General features: G+C 42.8%; 1 protein-coding gene across 2 annotated transcripts in view; it reads right to left on the bottom strand.

Moving 5' to 3' along the window:
• The window catches only part of AP1AR (adaptor related protein complex 1 associated regulatory protein), an 83,863-nt gene that overhangs the window by 25,146 nt on the left and 37,891 nt on the right, over window positions 1–20,826 (bottom strand). The window contains exon 6 of one of the 2 annotated variants that reach the window (XM_073640682.1): window positions 1,215–1,313. The exons of the other annotated variant lie outside the window; for it this stretch is intronic. Coding sequence (XP_073496783.1) covers window positions 1,215–1,313 — 99 coding nt within the window. The remainder of the gene's footprint in view (window positions 1–1,214; window positions 1,314–20,826) is intronic. 2 annotated transcript variants of the gene reach the window in all.

A 20,826-nucleotide genomic window follows, 5' to 3' on the forward strand; every position in this document is an offset into this window, starting at 1 on the left:
GTCATCAGGGGGCTGAAGCTGCTATCACTTCCACTGCTTCCTTTTCTGCTCTGAAACAGATTGTCGTCAGGGGGACGGCGCTGCTGTCACTTACCACAGCTTCAGTCACTGCTGTCCGTGATAATGTCCTGTTTGGTGAAGAAGCGACCACACATTTTCTGATGCAGTCTCGCATCTTCGGTCCACATTAGTACTGTCCTTACCACATTGTTGACTGAAACAAGACATCAAACTGATGACTATTCGTTTCAGTGAACGAGGTGGCCAGGACAGAGGCAGTGTGCACAGAAGTCGCAGGTGGCAGGGACAGAAGAAGTGTGGTGGGGACTGAAGCTGAGGTCACGTTTCCTTCATCACTACTGAAACAGGAAGTCATCAGGGAACAGAAGTGATGGAAGCTGTGATTCGTAGCGCCATCCATAAGGACGCCTCATTTTAGGGCAATAAAAAAACAAAACAATGGGAGTGACAGCAGCCCTGGTCCCCTGATGACGTGCAGTTGGAAAATACCCAGTGCATGCTGGGACGCTCAAAACTAATTGTTGTCCAAAGTAAAAACAAAATACCACAAAGTCAGCGTAGAGAAGGAACGGTAAGGAATCTTGAATTGAAGTAAATTAGAAAAATATTAAGATTATAGAATTAAATTACATATATTATGAAATTCACTTAAGTTTCAGAAAACGCCTTTAAGGGCATGACTTAATGGGGGTTTCATATATATATTTTATTATAACATAGGTTTGCTCTGCTAAAAATAACAAAATGAGCCTTACTTACCCCGTGCCGCTCCGCGGTAGCCTCACTTGTCTGTTCACATGCCTGGAGTGGTGACAATACGACAATACCACGTGACTGACAGCCAACCACTGACTGCATGAATGGTGCAAGACCACTGAGCCCAGTGATTAGCTACAAGTGAAGCTTATTTTATTTTTATTAGGCCATTTCACGATTAACTCAGCTGATATCCAGCTAGTATCCAGACGTAAACTGTAAAATAGCGGTAATGTGAACCCGCCATGTCATGGTGGTCTTGGCTGTGAAGTTTACCATATACACTGTCAAATTACCCAACATCGGAAGCGATCAATCTGTTTCAGTTCTGTTAGAAGATGCTTCTGCTTTGAGTACCAGGCTGTAAAACAATGTTTCATATACTTTATGGTAGTGATAAAATATTAGCTGTAATATTGGGGTTCCCATCCCCTCACCTCCAAAATCTTTTTCTGCTTGGCTGCCCTGCCAGCTTCACGCTTTGCAGCATATAAAGCCTCGTCTTCTAGCCTTAACTTCTCCTCCTGTAAGGCTAACTGCATATGAACAAAATAATAATGGTTAACAAAATCAGAACCTGTCTACCTGCCCTCACTATTAAAAGAGAATGTAGAGTAAAAGAAATCCATGCAAACAAAAAAAGCAAATGTATACCACCCACACCATGTCCATCGAGAAAACAGGCATTAATATCAAATAGAAACATCTTAAGATTCAGCCTAAAAAGTCTGCAATAGAATCCAGCTTCACTAAGCCTTGAGGGTATAATAGGACTTCTCTACACATCTGCATGGGGTTTGTAAAGAGCCATGCACACGTTGCAGAAACAATCCAATGTAGACGGAAGGAGATTTTCAGCTAATGATTTTTTTTAATCTGTGGCCTATGAGCATAGCCCTATTCTGCTGCAGTCCTGTCCGCTGTGGACAGTAATATTTAGTTAAAGGGGTTTTCACATGAACAAAGTATATTTTAATCAATAGATCTTGGAAGAATAATAAGTTCCACAATTGGATGTGTTTAAATAAAATGTTCCTGTGCTGATATAATCTTATAAATGTGCCCCTGCTGTGTACTGTGTAATGGCTGTGTCTGACCGTACAGGAACATGGTCTGATCATAACACACATCTCATGGACAGGAGAGGAAGCAAAAGAGTATACAGACATCACAGCAGGGGATCATAGCTGATTCTTTCTTTGAAGTAAAACATTGTTTAAAAACAGGCAGTGAAATGTTTTACCTCACAAAAAGAATCAGCTGTGATCCCCTGCTGTGATGTCTGTATACTCTTTTGCTTCCTCTCCTGTCCATGAGATGTGTGTTATGATCAGACCATGTTCCTGTACGGTCAGACACAGCCATTACACAGTACACAGCAGGGGCACATTTATAAGATTATCTCAGCACAGGAACATTTTATTTACACACACCCAATTGTGGAAATTATTATTATTCCAAGATATATTTATTAAAATTAACTTTTGTTTGTGGGAAAACCCCTTCAAGTAGTATCAGACTTTTTGTATTTGTGAGATTTAAAAAGGATAGTTAGGATCTGCCATTACCTTCTGATCAGTGTGTGTTTCAATGCCAGGATTTAAGCCTCATTCAGACGTCCGTTTTTTTGACGCACCAGAAAAACGGACTGATTTTCATTAGTCAGTGTAATTTTTTTTTCACTGATGGGAAAAGAAAAAAAAAAAAAAAGAAGTTTCTCCACCTTCTCCTACTGATCAGTGAAAAACGGACTTTACACAGGATGGCATAAAAATGCTATCTGATTTTCTTTTTTTCATGGACTCAAACTTTCACTGCAGAGTTTGGTCCAACACTACCATAAATATTGGACACGTGTCTGCGATTTTTCACGAACCACTCAGTACACAAAAGATAAGGAACATGTGAACAGCCTCACAGACCGTAATAGTTACGTGTGCTATCCGCGAAAAAAAAAACACACTAGCACTCGTATGTGGAAAACTGGCATGTGAATGAGCCCTAAGCCCTCAGGCTATGAATGATGGCTCCGTGACACCATCACAGATCTTCCCTGCACTGTGTGGGCTCCTGACCAGATGCTGAGAAGGGAACTGCAGTTCAGCCCTATTTAAAAGGGTTCTCCAAGAAGTAATCCATTATGTTCTGCTGTTTTTTTAGTTCACCTATTTTAGTTCACATACCTGACTAGGACAGGTTGCAGCCTGAAGTAGGAACATCTTGGATTACTTCTCGGAGAACCCCTTTAATCTTCAGTCATAGAAAGATCTCATTGTATTCTGTGAAAGGAAGCCTTTTTTAAAAGTTTGGATGTCCAATCTCCGTTATCAGAATAGAAAAACAATTATAAAAAAAAATCCACATGGAGTTTGCATTTCTGGCTTTGTGGTTCACAGTGTTCACATAGTCCTCTGATATTGTCCTCTATGTTCTATTAATGAAGTATCACCATGCAAACAATGGTGAAATTCTGTATAAAAAATAAAAATAAATAAAAAAGCCCAATATTTTTAGGAGCTAGTCTTTGATGATAAATCACCAATAATGCAACAACATAAAAGTATAAAAATGCAGCAGGTAAAAATAGCAATATATAATATTTTTTCTTATTTTTAGGTCTGTGTGAGTTAGCCAAAGACCCTTTAATAATCTTAAATGACTAAGGTGGATGGTGGACGGTGGACACTGAATTAAAAAAAAGTTACGTTTTTTTAGTCTGGATATTGTTTTCTTAAAAGAGTTTTCCACTTTTAGAAAAGTAGACCCCCAACCAGATAATAGTAAAAAAAAAAAAATAAAAAAAATATAATAATAATAATAATAATAATAATAATAATAATAATAATAATAATAATAATAATAATAATAATAATATGATACACTCCCCAGGTCTAGCGTCATCTTCCTGACAATGTTCCAGTGTGTGTTTTGGCTGCAGCTGTAATACCATCAACGCTGCAGCCAATCATGGAGCTGAACTGTTGTTGACAGCATGAGCCGTCAAGATTAGTGATTGGCTGCAGTTGTAAAGCAAGCTGTAGTCATCATGTCGGAGCTGCAGCCAGTAAACAGAGACCAGAGCAGTGGCGGAGAGTTGGTGTTGGACCAGGGGAGGGCAAGTAACTTTTTTTTTTTTTTAAATACTATCTGATTGGTTGGGGTCCACTTTTCTAAGAGTGGAAATCCCCTTTCAGATAAGCAGCACTGCCTGTGTTTGGCAGCCACTCATCATTGATACTGTATTCATTTGTAGTGAAAATCTGAGTACAAATCACGCCATAATTATACAAAGAGGGACAAGTTAAATATTGCTATCATGTTATTAAGTAAATGATTATCTCCGCACAATATATGCAGGACATTCCAAGACTGGACAAGGACATAAGCAAGTCCTGAGCGGGAAGATTAGATCATTATAATGCATTGTTGTAGCTTTCATATCAACTCTAGCAACCAATGTCCAATAGACACATTTTTGACCTTTGGATACAAAGAAAAGAAAAATAAGATTACCAAAGTAATGTCATTTGTTTTTATCTCTATCTATCTATCTAAAAAATACAAAATGAAGCAGCACCCACTGTATGGATGCAAGTCTCAGGGTATGTGCACACCGCGTCTTAGATGACTACTTACCCTTGAGTTTTGCTACAGAAGGTGCTTCAGGAAACCACCGGCAGTATTTTTCTTGAAGCGTCTTCTTTGGTAGTTTTTGCAGCGACTTTGCCACTGGTGTATTTTTTTTTACTTGTATATAAACTAGAAGAATGGTCAGGTCACTTCTTTAAGCCACTTCACAGCTTTCAAAGCCTGAAGGGGTTAAAAGAAGTTGAAAAGACTGAATATATGCACAGCAAGTCATTTTAACATTGCAGCAGGGCTGTAGAGTCGGAGTCAGTATAAAATGGACCGACTCCGACTCCTAAAATAAATCATAAATTGGGTACAGTAGTTCAATGCAGTTTGTGGGGAATATTTTTTCATAAGAATTTGGGAAAGTTATGAAATGTCCTATAAATGTCTGTCCTATTCCTGATCTAAGGGTCTAGACTTTTAGCTGAGATGAATCTGTGCTACAGTAAATGTATCACTTAAACATGAGCCATGTATGAGGGAGTCGTGGTCATGGAAATTGAGGAGTCGGAGGTTTGGCTTACCGACTCCACAGCCCTGAATTGCAGTGCAAGTGTTCATTCTTTTTTTTACATTTATTAAGAACCTTTTTCAGGTGGACCAGCCTGAAAAAAAAATGTTGGGCGCACTCATCCACAGAAGCTAAGACCACCAAGCAATGTGCAAAAACTGGCAGCACTCGCATGAGAAAAGGTGACAAATTATTCCATGCCATTATAGTATCTTTCAAATTAATACACTTATTTAAACCTATCACCAGAAATCATGTACACAATTAGCATAATATATAGTCAGAATAATTCACATACAATCACTGTGGACTCCCCGGTGCCTACGCAATAGAGCACTGCGGCACTGTGATCACACAAATCCGGCCGGGAGGAAACAAAGCGCGGTCTATAAGAGCCATGCTTTGCACGTGCACGGGGAGGGGAGGGGAGGGAAAAAAGCACACGTGGAGAGGGGGGGGGAAATGTGGTAAACGTGGACACAGGCGGGGAATTGGTGGAATAATAATCAAATAGGCGGGGATAGCTTGGCGTCCGGGGGATGCCAAGCCTGTGAAAAACCGAGGAGATAAAACTACATTTCTCTGCAATCAAACCTCTTCCATGGGCCATACAGGTATGTACAGATTTACTTTTATATACCCTGTACGGCCATAGTAGAGGTCTGATAACTCCAAAGTGGTGACAGATTCCCTTTAACATACGTGTACATAATTATAACACCATATTGTGATTTCAGGAATAACCCTTTCACCCATCTAAGGGTGTGATTTACTTTATAACTTTGCAATTAGATGTTGTACATGTCATTTGGAGGTGTGATGTACCCTTAATGTTTGGTTACCTTTGCGTGTCCTCAGTGCTCTGGTTGGGTGATTGGCAGTAATATCACTAATTGCACTGCCTTTTTATATTTCTCGGTGCCATGCTGTTATTGGCACACTGAGGATGTATTACCCACTTTCAGTAATGCATGTGCTCTAGTAATGCAAATCCCTGTATTTACTTGTAAAGGGCTCAGTCACAGAGCAGAAACGATGTACACCTTTGGCATGGAATAAATTGTCACCTTTCTCATCATATTTACATGGGACTGCTCCCTATTTTTGCACGCTTTGTGTTTTACATAAATGGAAGCTGTAGTTAACAATATGCAGAAATCTCCACCTGCTATTACTGTGCAACAGGCAGAGGAGAGGAGCCAATTTGAGCCAACAGTAGCCAGGAGCAGTGTGGTCAGAAACAACAGTATAGCCAGCTATGTAAAGAAGTGTCCCAGACTGTAAACCAACAAAATAGTGGACAATTATTAATAAAAACAAAGTTACTTAATTTGGCAATTAGTGAATAAAGAAAAATATCCCTAAAAAGTTGTACAAGGCATTTCCCACTCCAGGAGAGATAGGAAATCATATCTACCACCCACTAACCAATATCCTACACACAAACAAGCTCACTATCAAATTCAGTTTAAGAAAACAAGGTATAAACTATAGTGTTAACAGAACAGATGGCCTTCATGTGTATCCCACACGTCTATTACCTCTCATCTAAGTGTTACATGTCACATTTCCAAAACCAGTCACACCCATAAAAGCAAGAGCTTTACAAGCACCTACGTGATAGTAGTCACCTACGTGATAGTAGTCACATGATTGCTTTTAAAAATACATCTCAATAAAGCTGCTGGTTTATTTGATCACGGTTGTGGCTCGCATCTCTAAAGTGCTCCTCCAATGCACATTTTTCTTCAACTTGTTCCAAAGAGGAAAATTTGGGGGGCATGGCCTGGCTATGGAGGAGTGAGCACGTGCAGCCTCTCAGCTCCTGCTTGGAAGATGTCTACAGACCCATATTAAGGACGATTCCTGCCCTCAAATGCCTGCCAAGAAACGCACAAATACTGGCCCAACATACAGGCACCCTCCTGTGACCCAGGCGATGGGTATAACCCATTATTTAAGAAGCTCTGCAGGCCCTTCTCCGGGCCCTGGAACACCTAAGATGGCGGCAGCTCAAACAGAACAGCGTGCGTTGGAAGACGGAGGTGAGGAGGAACTCCCTGGGGATATACTAACCTCGCCAGCGGCGTCTCCGGAGGCCGCACACACAGTGGAGCCCGACGGAGAGGATGCGATGGAGCAGAGGGCTGCGGGTAGCGGCGGAGCTGCAGAGGCGGCAGCTCTGAGGAAAAGATGGCGGGCAGGGTACATGCGCTGTCTTCATCAGGGAGAGTGAGCGGCAAAAACAACAACATGGGGACTCACATGTCGCAGATCTCTATAGTAAACACCCAGGTACTTGGGGAGACATCTCCTTCCTATTCATCCATAGTGGGAAATCCCCTGCCTATATCAAGAGTTACATCATCTGAAGTTTCCAGGCAGCCAGAAAGCCCAACATGTAGAGTCAGCACAAACAGACTATTTGGGCAGACCTCAAAGCCCGCATAGGTGCCATTCCCACAAAGGAGGACATGGAAAACTATATATCTAGGCCGGAGGCCTCATACAGAGCTGAAACCACAGCCATTAGAGGGGAATTACAGCAACTCTCTGAAAGGGTGGCTGAAGATGAGGGCAGCACAGAATCTATCTCACAGAAACTAATATCTATCTATCTATATATATATAACAAAATAAGCTAGAGGTCTCCCTACGACACATCTTTAACTCTATCTTAAAGCTGCCTCGGGATTCTGACATAGAATTTGACAGAGCTCATAGGTCCTTAGGTCCCAAATCCACGGATATTAACAGACCGAGAGAGGATATATGCAGGATCCATAAATACAAGGTGAAAGAGGCCATTCTTGTTAAAGCTTGTTTAATGGACTCTATTACATATAAAGAATGCACTATCCAAGTTATGCATGATCTGTCCTGGTGCACGCTACAGAAGAGGCAGGCTCTGAGACCACTGCTAGACATCCTGAGACAACACAAAATTCTCTACTCCTGGGGATTCATCTTTCGGCTTCAAGTGAGACAATCAGGTTCACTACATATTCTACGTAATCTGGGAGATCTGCCGAGGTTCCCTGAGGGTCTAAGGATCCCGGCTGCCTCAGTGTCCTCATCAGACTGGCCGGATGTGTCAGAGGGCTGGGGAAAGGGAAAAGTCCCTCAGCCACAAAGGAGAAAGAACCGGAATCCTGGCACAAAACATGGAGGTCGCAGCATGGAGGAAGTGGATCCCCCACCCCCAGACTAATGGGTTCCCTTTGAGACTCTTAACTATATTATATGCGGTCTTGCTCTTTTATTGGGGCTTGTAAACCTTCATAGAAATTGGAAATATCCATGATAAAAGGGCTCAAAAGAGTCTGATAGACTTAAAGAAGGAGGGTGGGTGATACCTAATGCTTTAAAATTTCATATAAAGAGGGTTCAGTTGTTGAAACATAAGATATATCGGGTTGGAATATCCATGTTCAGTGTAGGAGTTGTAAATATACAGTTCAAATTAATACATTATACTACAAAGGGTCTGTGGTCTGATCCCAGGGGGAAGCTACCCTCTATAGAAAGTGGGTTCCCACTAAGGGGATCTGAACCCCGCTGGTCGGGTGTGGAATTGTATATTACATACTTCCCCCTACCAGTCCACCTTTTAGTGGACTCACGTGGTGGTAGAAAGGGCCTTACTAACTTTTTCTTCCTTTCCACCCCCTTCTCCTTTTTTTTCCTCTCTTCTCTCTCGCTCTCTCAAGAGGGAAGCCTATACCACCTAATCAGGGGCACCGATTCTTTAAGATATTTTATTTTTTTTCTGTCTTTCTCTCCTTTTATAACCCCTTCCTCAACCCTACCCCTAGTCTTTAGAATGCCCTCCGTTAAGCTCTGTTCATTAAACGCTAAAGGTCTTAATATCCCTCAGAAGCACTCTCAAATTCTCTACTCTATGCATAAAAAAAAAAAAAAAAAAAAAAAAGAGTACATATCCTCATGTTACAAGAAACACACTAAGGCTATGTGCACACGATGAGTATTTCATGCGTATTTTGTGCGGAAAATTCCGCAGCGTAAACGCATGAATTACGCATGTTAGCCTTCTGCCATGGTCCCCTATGGCATTCCGCAATTGTAATGCCCACGATGCGGAATTTTCCGCAGCGTTTTGTTGTGCGGAAAATTCCGCAGCATGTCAATTCTTTGTGCGTTTACGCATGCGGAATTGCCATCTACAATGCAGTAGAAAACGCAAGGCAATTCCGCATGTGCAAAACGCGCGAATTACGCGCGAAAAACGCATGCCAAATTCCGCATGCGTTTTCCAGGAAAAAGGACATGCGGAAATGAAGCGGAAATTTCCGCTTCAAATACGCATCGTGTGCACTTAGCCTAAGTCGGAACATGTTCCCAAAATTAAAGATAGCAATTACAAACATTGGTTTCATAGCAGAAATCCTGATTCAAAATCCAAGGGTGTCTCTATTGCAATTCATAAGTCTCTGGCATTCTCCCTTATTGATACACTCATGGATACTCAGGGCAGATACATCTTTCTCAAATTAAAGATTGCAGAATCCATTGACACGATTGCTAACTGGTATCTCCCTAATAGAGACCAGATTCCTGTGTGCCGTTCTTTTCTAAACTCACTCTCTAACTTTACAGAAGGTACATTGATTGAAGGTGGAGATTTCAACTTCACATTGAATCCAAAAGGTGGATTCATCCTCGGAGAGAGGAACAGTCCCTCTAAGGCAACTGAGCTCTTTCAAGAAGCTCCTCCATGCCCTCTGACTGACTGATATATGGCAGATAATGAATCCTCAGGGTAAGGACTACACTTACTTCTCACATATACACAATTCATATAGCTGCATAGACTTCTTTTGCTTGAGCCACCATGCTTTATCTTGGCAGCCAAAGACTACAATTGGAGATATTTTGTGGTCAGACCACGCTACGATTATTTTGTCTTTGACACTTCCATTCCTGGTCCAACGCCCTTGGACATGGAGACTAAATGATAGCCTTATCAGAGATATGTTATGCTCCTCTGAATTGAGGGAAGCTATTGAATCTTTTGTCCCAGTTCATGCCTCTGACCAAACTTCAGGCTCTCTACAGTGGAAGGCTCTGAAATGTGTTGAGAGGGATCCTAATTAAGCACGATTCCCGCTTAAAGAGGGAGAGGTCTAAGAAAGTGGATGATTTGTTATACCAAATAAATTCTCTTGAGACTTCACATAAACAAACTTTAAAAGCCTCTACCTTTGCAGAATTGATTAAAAAAAGAAGCGAACTGAAAGGAATCTTGGACAAAAAATTCATTCAATCAAAAGAAAAGTTCAAACTTTTTTTAATGATTTTTCAGACAAATGTGGGAGACCATTGTCAAGATTGCTCCACCCACACTCATCTGCCAGATTTATCTCTCATGTTAAGAGGCAAGATGGTGGAGATGCACATAATCCAAAGGAAATAGTTGATCTTTTTCGCTCCTATTATGAGAAATTATATAATATTAAGAACAAATTCGCAGATATGCCCCCTCTGGATGTCTCTGAAAAGATTAAAAAGAGTATATACAGGAAACCTCTCTACCCATGCTTAATAACTCGGTCCTGGAGGCACTAGAAGAGGAGATCTTTGGAAGAGATCGACTCCGTAATTCGGTCTACCCCATCAGGTAAATGCCCATGACCAGACGGTGTCACACCGGCATTCTATAAAATTTTCAGGGAACAGCTCTCTCCAATATTGGCAAAGACCCTCAACCCAATAGATAATGTTGGCTTTGTCCCTCAATCTTTGGAGGCACATATTACTGTGCTTCCTAAAACAGGTAAGAACCCTTCAATTATAGCTAATTTTAGACCAATTTTTCTACTAAATGTCGATATTAAACTAGTCTCAAGAATTCTGGCCAATAGGTTGACTCCATTGCTTCCTTCTGTGATCAACAACGATCAAGTGGGCTTTGTCAAGGGCCAAGAGGTTAGAGATAATACCATAAAAACCTTACTAATTATCTCAAAGGCAAAACTTAACTCTACCCCATTAGGTCTCCTCTCTGAAGATGCAGAAAAGGACCTTGACAGAGTCCACTGGAGGTTTATGGAGGAAGCACTGAAACAGATTGGCTTAGGTCCCTGTTTTTTACAAAAAAATTTGGCCCTATATAATGGCCCAACAGCATGAGTCAGGGTGAATAGGTTGCTGTCTACGCCGTTTACAATCAGTAATGGAACTAGGCAGGGCTGCCCCCTTTCTCCATTGCAGTATGCAATAGTAATGGAGCATTTAGCCAACGCCATTAGGAACAATGGGGATATCCATGGATACACATTAGGCTCTGAGTCATACAAAACGTCTCTTTACGCAGACGACTTACTTCTTTATATATCACAACCACAGATTTCCTTCCCTGTAGTTCTGAAAGAATTTGATAAATTTGGATCACTCAGTAATTTCAAAGTAAACTACTCTAAATCTGAAGCCTTAAATATTTCGCTCCCTCAAAAAGAGATTCTTCAAATTATGAATAAGTTCCCATTTAAATGGAAAGGAGAATCACTAAAATACCTAGCGGTCTTTATCCCATCAGACCCTAATAAATTATTCAAGCTCAACTACCAATCCTTACTACACAAAACGTGTAAAGACCTAATGACATATAGTAAGTTAAAACTATCTTGGTTTGGGAAAATCAACGCTATCAAAACGGACATTCTACCACGTTTCTTATATATCTTCCAAACAGTCCCGATCTCTCCTCCCCATAATTTCTTTCGCAAGTTGAGAATGGCCTTAAATAGATTTATCTGGGGTAAATTAAAACCCCGTATCAGTACTCAAACCCTCTCCTGACCTAAATTGTTAGGTGGTGATGGTCTGCCAGACTTTAAAATATATTTCCAAGCTGCCTCTTGGCAAGGATCCTAGATTGGCATTTTCATTCGAACAATAAACAATGGGTGGGCATAGAACAAGAGGGCTCAGATATACCATTGAGATACCTGCCATGGTTTTCAGGAGATTTGATAGACCTGGTCAGATGTAGTATCACTAAAAGTACTCTTAGAACATGGCTTCCTTTGAGGAGAGAGGTGTTCCCTGGAAGATCAATTAGTCCACTCACATCACTTTTTCTTAATCCATCTTTTATACCTGGATACATGTGCAGTTCTTTCCTCGGTCGGGGGGCAGTGGAGAACACTCGATTATATCAGATACTAGAAAATGAGAAGTTGCCCTCTTTTGTTTATCTACAGGAACGGTCTCCAAACAAGAAACTCAAGTGGTTTGAATATCTACAACTGCAATCCTTTTTAGCAGTGCACAAATTTGATAAGTTATCAATTTCAAATTTACCCTTCTATGAAAAACTTTCTACAAGAAACTGGGCCAGAACACATCTTATCAGTGATTTATGGAGGTTTAAGCAGGGAGGGAGGTGTGGGAAAACTGAAATTTCAACAGGCATGGGAAAGAGATTTAGGGGCCGAAATATCTCCTGTAGACTGGGAAAGAAGTTTTCTCTTGACTCAAACTCTAGTGCTTGCATTGCTCAGGAGAAAAAATTACAAGATACTCACAAGGTGGTATCACTATCCCTCTAAACCAGGGGTCTCAAACTTGGCTGGGTATATGGGCCGCACATGGAAAAAATTTGAATTTGGGGGGCCGCATTCTTTGTTCAATGTGACATTTTTAGTGATACCATTTTTTTTGTATACACCTTTTGAACATTTTTGCCGTGTTTATTTTTTTATGGCTTGGGTCGTTATGGATGTGGCGATAATAAACGTGCACTTTTTTGTGTTTACTTTAGTTTACATATAAAACAGCATTTTTAGTGCCCAATATTTTTTCATGCTTTATTTTATTTTTTATTTTTTTTACAATTTTATTTCCCCCAATTGGCCACATACAGTAATATTGTCTTACAATTAGCATCATATAGTAATAATGGAAAACATCTTGTAGTAATGTTCCCCATCCAAGTCCCCATCTTGTACTAATGTGCCCCATCCAGGTCCCCATCCTGTGGCAACGTTCCCCATCCTGGCGCCCATCTTGTACTAATGTGCCTCATCCAGGTCCCCATCTTGGGGCTATGTGCCCCATCCAGGTCCCCATCCTGTGGCAATGTTCCCCATCCAGGTCCCCATCTTGTGGCTCTGGTCCCCATCTTGTGGCTCTGTGCCCCATCCAGGTCCCCATCTTGTGGCTCTGTGCCCCATCCAGGTCCCTATCTTGTGGCTATGTGCCCCATCCAGGTCCCCATCCTGTGGCAACGTTCCCCATCCTGGCGCCCATCTTGTACTAATGTGCCTCATCCAGGTCCCCATCCTGTGGCAATGTGCCCCATCCAGGTCCCCATCTTGTGGCTATGTGCCCCATCCAGGTCCCCATCTTGTGGCTATGTGCCCCATCCAGGTCCCCATCTTGTGGCTATGTGCCCCATCCAGGTCCCCATCTTGTGGCTATGTGCCCCATCCAGGTCCCCATCTTGTGGCTATGTGCCCCATCCAGGTCCCCATCTTGTGGCTATGTGCCCCATCCAGGTCCCCATCTTGTGGCTATGTGCCCCATCCAGGTCCCCATCTTGTGGCTATGTGCCCCATCCAGGTCCCCATCTTGTGGCTATGTGCCCCATCCAGGTCCCCATCTTGTGGCTATGTGCCCCATCCAGGTCCCCATCTTGTGGTTCTGTGCCCCATCCAGGTCCCCGTCTTGTGGCTATGTGCCCCATCCAGGTCCCCGTCTTGTGGCTATGTGCCCCATCCAGGTCCCCGTCTTGTGGCTATGTGCCCCATCCAGGTACACATCTTGAGGCTATGTGCCCCATCCAGGTCCCCGTCCTGTGGCTATGTGCCCCATCCAGGTCCCCATCTTGTGGCTATGTGCCCCATCCAGGTCCCCATCTTGTGGCTCTGGTCCCCATCTTGTGGCTCTGTGCCCCATCCAGGTCCCCGTCCTGTGGTTATGTGCCCCATCCAGGTCCACATCTTGTGGCTCTGGTCCCCATCTTGTGGCTCTGTGCCCCATCCAGGTCCCCGTCTTGTGGCTATGTGCCCCATCCAGGTCCACATCTTGAGGCTAGGTGCCCCATCCAGGTCCTCATCTTGTGGCTCTGGTCCCCATCTTGTGGCTCTGTGCCCCATCCAGGTCCCCGTCCTGTGGTTATGTGCTCCATCCAGGTCCCCATCTTGTGGCTCTGGTCCCCATCTTGTGGCTCTGTGCCCCATCCAGGTCCCCGTCTTGTGGCTATGTGCCCCATCCAGGTCCACATCTTGAGGCTATGTGCCCCATCCAGGTCCCCGTCCTGTGGCTATGTGCCCCATCCAGGTCCCCGTCCTGTGGCTATGTGCCCCATCCAGGTCCCCATCTTGTGGCTATGTGCCCCATCCAGGTCCCCATCTTGTGGCTCTGGTCCCCATCTTGTGGCTCTGTGCCCCATCCAGGTCCCCGTCCTGTGGCTCTGTGCCCCATCCAGGTCCCCGTCCTGTGGCTATGTGCCCCATCCAGGTCCCCGTCCTGTGGCTATGTGCCCCATCCAGGTCCCCGTCCTGTGGCTATGTGCCCCATCCAGGTCCCCGTCCTGTGGCTATGTGCCCCATCCAGGTCCCCATCCTGTGGCTATGTGCCCCATCCAGGTCCCCGTCCTGTGGCTATGTGCCCCATCCAGGTCCCCGTCCTGTGGCTATGTGCCCCATCCAGGTCCCCGTCCTGTGGCTATGTGCCCCATCCAGGTCCCCGTCCTGTGGCTATGTGCCCCATCCAGGTCCCCGTCCTGTGGCTATGTGCCCCATCCAGGTCCCCATGTTGTGGCTCTGTGCCCCCTGTGCTGTTCTTCACACACATAAAATAGAAAAAAAAAAAAGATGATTCTCACCTGTCCTCTGTTCCCTCGGCATCCTTCCTGCAGATGTGGCCCGCAGGCACCACAGAGCCCGACCCCTTGACGATCCCGACCTGGTCCAGGAGGAGCCGCCGACAGCAGCGCTGCATTGCCGCACAGAGACCGTCTCCCAGCACAGCATTTTCAATGTCAGCCGCTGGCCAATCAGAGGCCAGCAGCTGACATCTGCATATGGCAATGACGTCATACTCGCTGCGCCGACACGCAGATATCAGCTGCTGGCCTCTGATTGGCCAGCGGCTGGCATTGGAAATGCAGTGCTGGGAAACAGTCTCTGTGCGGCAATGCAGCGCTGCTGTCGGCGGCTCCTCCTGGACCTGGTCAGGATCATCAAGGGGTCTGTGCCTGCGGGCCGCATAAAGCAGCCTCAGGGGCCGCACGCGGCCCGCGGGCCGCGTGTTTGAGACCCCTGCTCTAAACTATAACTATAGGTAATATATCCCACTACCTCAGAAATATGTTGGAGTTGCGAAAGGGAAATAGGCTCTCTGATCCATATTTGGTGGGAATGTCTCAAGATCAAACCATTTTGGGAAAAGGTGTTTGATAACTATCAACGGATTACAGGAAATAGAATAGAGAAATCACTACAAATAGCCTTGCTATCGATACTGCCTTCTTCAATAGGATCTCAAAAGAAAGATATCCTTAGATTTTGCCTAATTGCTGCAAGGACGGTGATCTTGCGCTTTTGGAAATGAACTGACCCCCCTACTATAATGGATTGGTATAAAGAAATGGTTAACATATGTAGAATGGAGGAATTATCAGCAGATCATAACGATACCAATGATAAGTTTCAGAGAATATGGAGTGTGTGGATTTTATTTCAAGATTCAGCTGACTTTCAAAGTTTGTTCCGTTAACTCATAGAAGAACATAGGACAATATGTAACATGTAGGAGATTTTAGGGACCCCCTTTCCCATAACCCCCACTTCCTTTCCCTTCTTTTTAATTTTCTCCCTCTATTTTTTATTTTTACCTCTCTCATCTTTTCGCTCTTCTTTGCATTTATCTTAAGATTACATGCCTTCGACTGATGACCTCACTTCTTAAAAAAGCTTATTCCAGCTGTGTGAAGGCTTAATGTTTATCTTCATATCATATATGTTTCATATTTTCTACTAAAGTTGATAATTAATACAAATTATCGCTTATGTGTGTATGTATGTATATGTGTATGTATGTATGCACAACTGTTCAAGTATTTCAATACCAAATGCTAAATAAGAAATTATGTTATTCTGTTTGTAAAACACTTTAATAAAATCAGATTGAATATGAAAGAGGACAATTTGAATAAAGTTGAAAAAAACCACTAGATTTGAATGTTAAAAAAACAACAATCAAAACCTAAAAACCATGATAACATGAGGTCTACTTTTAATTCTGTCTGAATAAAGGGTGTCTGCCATTGATCAAACTGCTTCGGAAACCTCTTATTCTTTGTCCTCTAGGTGGCACTTTTCCCCATCCCCTCATCAAATTGTAGCCAAACCAGGAGGAACAAAACTAGGAAACTAAGGCTGCGTGCCCACTATGCGTTTTTCAAGCGTTTATGCCGCAGAATTTCCGCTGCGGATTATCATTGCGGAAAAATCCGCAGCATTTCCATTAATTTTGTGGACACACAGCGCAATTGCCGCCATTGACTTGCATTGAATCGCTTAAAATCCGCATAACTACATGTGCACATGCGGAAATTAAGCGATTCAATGTGCTGATGGTATCCGGGTCTGGAGAAGAGGAGACTCTCCTCCAGACCCAGGTACCATAGAACCTGTAAAAAAAAGAATTTAAAATAAAAAATAAATATTATACCCACCTTCTGATGGCCCCCGGTCTTTTCTCCGCTGCGTCCGGTATCTTGTACGGCTCGCGGTGGTGTGAAAGGACCTTCCATGACGTCATTTAGTCATGCGACAGGTCACGCGACCGCCAACGTTAGCGGTCACCTGACCTGTCACATGACTAAATGACGTCATGAAAGGTCCTTTCACACCACCGCGAGCCGTACAAGAGACCGGACGCAGCGGAGAAAAGACCGGGGGCCAGCAGAAGGCAAGTATAATCTTTATTTTTTACCATTTTTATTCTTTTTTTTTTTCACTATTAACTTGGTCACACTATATAAATCCATGAAGGTTGCATGGATTTATATAGTGTGAACAAGTTGTCAGGCACTTTTCCAGGTGATGCTAAAATCGCTTCGAAAAGCGCTTGATAACCCGCATGCAGAAATGCTTCACAAACGCATCTACCTGGCGGGAAAAACGCATGTAAAATCCGCATGTGTTTTTTCCTGCCAGGGAGAAGTGGAAAAAATCTGCAGCATTTCTGCATCGTGGGCACTTAGCCTCACTCACACTGCTCATATTCTATAGCAATAACAATTAGTTTAGTCCTATTCATTACCCATTATAAGTAAACAGACAGGCTTTTGTGTATTGAAAAGATTCATTTACAGAACATTCTCTCCAAAATATCCAGAGCGTTTTAACTCCTTTGTTAAGTAATGCTTACCGTGTCACTTCTTTGGAATGACCACCCCTCTAGAAAGCCTTTGTTTAAAGACTGAGTGCTCAACGCAAAGTCTCACTGACAATAACAAATGTAGTTTTGGTGTAGATATTAGGGGTTTTCTCAACATTGTAAATTAATATTACAAAATGCTTGTAAAAACAAGAAACTTTGTAAGTGTATCTGTCATTCAAATTTTTCTCAAGAACAGCAACAACACAGAGATCTTTAATTTTATGGTTTATTGCTTGCAGCCTAGGTCACAGGCCACCTCTGAAGTCAATCCATAGTGGCCAGTCTCCTAGGCAAGGAGCACAGTACTTATAAGCTTATAAAAATTGCAAGCGCTGCTCAGAAGCTGGCCTGACCTCTGTATCCAGCCTGCTGCCGTCCCCTGCACTACTCTGATGCTGCAGGAAGAGGACTCTGCTTGCAACGTCAGAAAATGAAGTTTGGAGAAGCAGCGTTCTGATACCACTGATCCAAACTGCCAATCATCAGGAGGGCAGAAAGCTAGCAGGAAGGCAGGGGAAAGGTGCGCTCCTGAAGTCTGAACACGCAGCAACACCTTGTAGCATACAGTCAATAGACTGAGTTGTAACGAGCGACTCAGTATTGCATTAGATTACTAATAGCATGTGGTCTGATTATTAGCTAAGTAACAATCAGACAAAAATATAACAACTATTCACACACAAACCATTGTGCCGTTCAAGTCTTTTATTTGGCACATTGAGTAAACAGTGCAGGGAGAAAAAGTAAGCTTCAGTGTTAAAGGGAATCTGTCAGCAGGATGTCACACCCCAAACTACTTATATGTGCATGGAGCTCTATCAAAGACTAGTCCAGCAATACCTTTACATGGCCAGTTCCTTCCTCCAGTACTGAGAAATAGTTTTTTGGGGGTGAAATCCTGCTGACAAATTCCCTTTAATGATAGAGCCAACTGGTAACAGGTGTTTCTATTAAGGTGATGGTATTGGAAAAGTGCATATGATAAGTGCTTTGCCCATTAAATGGGGTGTTTTCAAGTTCTTAGATTGCTTTAATTAGTTAGACAGCATGAAAATAAGCAAGTTTGCAATTGGCTTGCTTTTACTACCCGCTATCATTCTACTACAATGAAAGATTTTATCTTTATAGTGTACAGCTGGTTTACATGGAGTCAAGCCTCTAATGCTTGGCTGAGAGTGGCAGTAGTTACATTGCAAAAAAAGGGATTGACTTAACATGGCAGCCAGCTCTCTCCAGTCCATTCATACAGCAGTTAACTGCTCACCTCCCTCCCATCTTCTGAAGAGATACAGTTATAAATCACAAACAGCAAAGCCACACTAAGAAGAATTAAAATTCCCCCAAAAATTCAAGAAAAAACACAGCAAAAAAGGGCAGCAGTGTTTACCTGCCCAGATCTTCAAACCAAATGCACTACCAGGGTGCAGCAAACCCACATAAAGATGGCGGCTACACAGGTGCAAAATACTGATGAGACAACCACTCACAACCTACCATTTCATGGAGGGGGCAACTGCTTAGTATTTGAATTGCACACAAAAAGGCTTGTATAGGGTGCTGTTCACACTAGGGTAGTGCACAGTATCTGGCTTATGTGAACAGCACCCTATACAAGCCTTTTTGTGTGCAATTCAAATACTAAGCAGTTGCCCCCTCCATGAAATGGTAGGTTGTGAGTGGTTGTCTCATCAGTATTTTGCACCTGTGTAGCCGCCATCTTTATGTGGGTTTGCTGCACCCTGGTAGTGCATTTGGTTTGAAGATCTGGGCAGGTAAACACTGCTGCCCTTTTTTTGCTGTGTTTTTTCTTGCAGTTATAAATCACCAGCAGCTTTCACATGTCTCCTAATCACAGCTCTCTGCTCTCTCTGGACCTGTGTGCTTGTTCAAGTGCCCTGTTATCTCTATGTAGAAGTAAAGGGATAATCATGTGGACTCAGAACAAGCCACTGATAGCTGAATGTGTTACAGCAGAATTTGTGCTGTGTTTTATAGTTCTACTAATACTATAGGTCTATTCAGTGGAGCTGTCACTCAAAGAGGAGAGCCGCCCTGCTAGAAACCAGGAGCTAAAGAAATTTAAGGAGATTGCATTGCTCTGAAACGCTCAACAGACAAATTGAGAATACCCCTTTAAATAAAGATACACAAAGCCAGCTTCCTGACAAAATTGTTTTTCTCAAAAAAGACCAGTTCGTGAACCATGTCAAAAGAAAGACAAGTTTCAGTTGGTAAAGACTACAAAATCATTGCCGAAGACCTTCAAATCTGAGGTTAGACAAACGGTTTACAAATGAAGACTATGTCCACTCTCCCTAGGTGAGGGTGCCCTGTTCTGATCACTCCAAGACAGTCCTGCCCAGCATGCGACACACCAATGGATTTCTTGAGGCCTGCAGAAAACCGGGAGACTGACAAAAGTTGTGAAAAAAAAAAGTTCAAGACTGTTTCCGCTCCGAAAACTCAATGTAACTTAGGGTGTGTTCACACTGAGTTTTTGTAGCTGAAACTGAACAGAAACTGTCCAAATCCACCTAAAATATTCCAAAGTTGGTTCTGGTGATGTATTAATGTACCGACCGTGGTTCTGGTGATCTTTAAATTTTTGTGTCCTGTGGAACTGATCCACTATGACATTGCCTTTGGACTGAAAAATAATGTGCACCCCAGCTTCAAGAGAATTCCACGCAATCCTGAAAGAGCTGGAAAAAGACCTACTGCAAAAACCTCTGTTCATGTATTCAAAATACTATTCGTGGAATGACACCATGAAGGAAGCTGCTGCTGTAAAAAATATCAAACTACAGCCTGTGTTATAGGGGTTGTCCATAGATTGAGATTGGCAACCGAGCTCTGTTCAGTGACTGGCTGCTCTCTATTACTGAAGATCGGCTCCTATTAATTTATGTATGGAGTTGTAGTTTTATGCTCACACATGTCAAACACCCATTGATCTGATATTGATGATGACCTATCCCCAGAATAGGTTATCAATATCATTATAGCGAACAATCATTTTAAGTTCAACCAAGACCACCTGGATGTTCTGAAATGATTCTGGGAAAATGTTCTATGGGAAGTAGAGAGAAAAGTTGAACTTTCAGCACAAATGCACATTGCTATGTTTGGAGGAAAAAGAACACTACAGTCATGGCCAAAAGTATTGAGAATGAGACAAATAGTAATTTTTCCAAAGTTTACTGCTTCATTTTTTGTAATGGCAATTTGCATATACTCCTGAATGTCAAAGAGTGATCAGCTGAACAGCAATTACTGTACTTGCAAAGTCAATATTTGCCCAGAAAATGAACTTTAACCCCTAAAACACATTTCAACATCATTGCAGTCCTGCCTTAAAAGGAGCAGCTAACATCGTTTTAGTGATTGATCCATTAACACAGGTGTGGGTGTTGATGAGGACAGGGCTGGCGATCAATCAGTCATGATTAAGTAAGAATGACATCACTGGACACTTTAAAAGGAGGCTGGTT

This window comes from Phyllobates terribilis, unplaced genomic scaffold, assembly GCF_046119375.1.
Source record: "Phyllobates terribilis strain yellow unplaced genomic scaffold, ASM4611937v1 Scaffold_1__5_contigs__length_1240528914, whole genome shotgun sequence".
NCBI lineage: Eukaryota > Metazoa > Chordata > Amphibia > Anura > Dendrobatidae > Phyllobates > Phyllobates terribilis.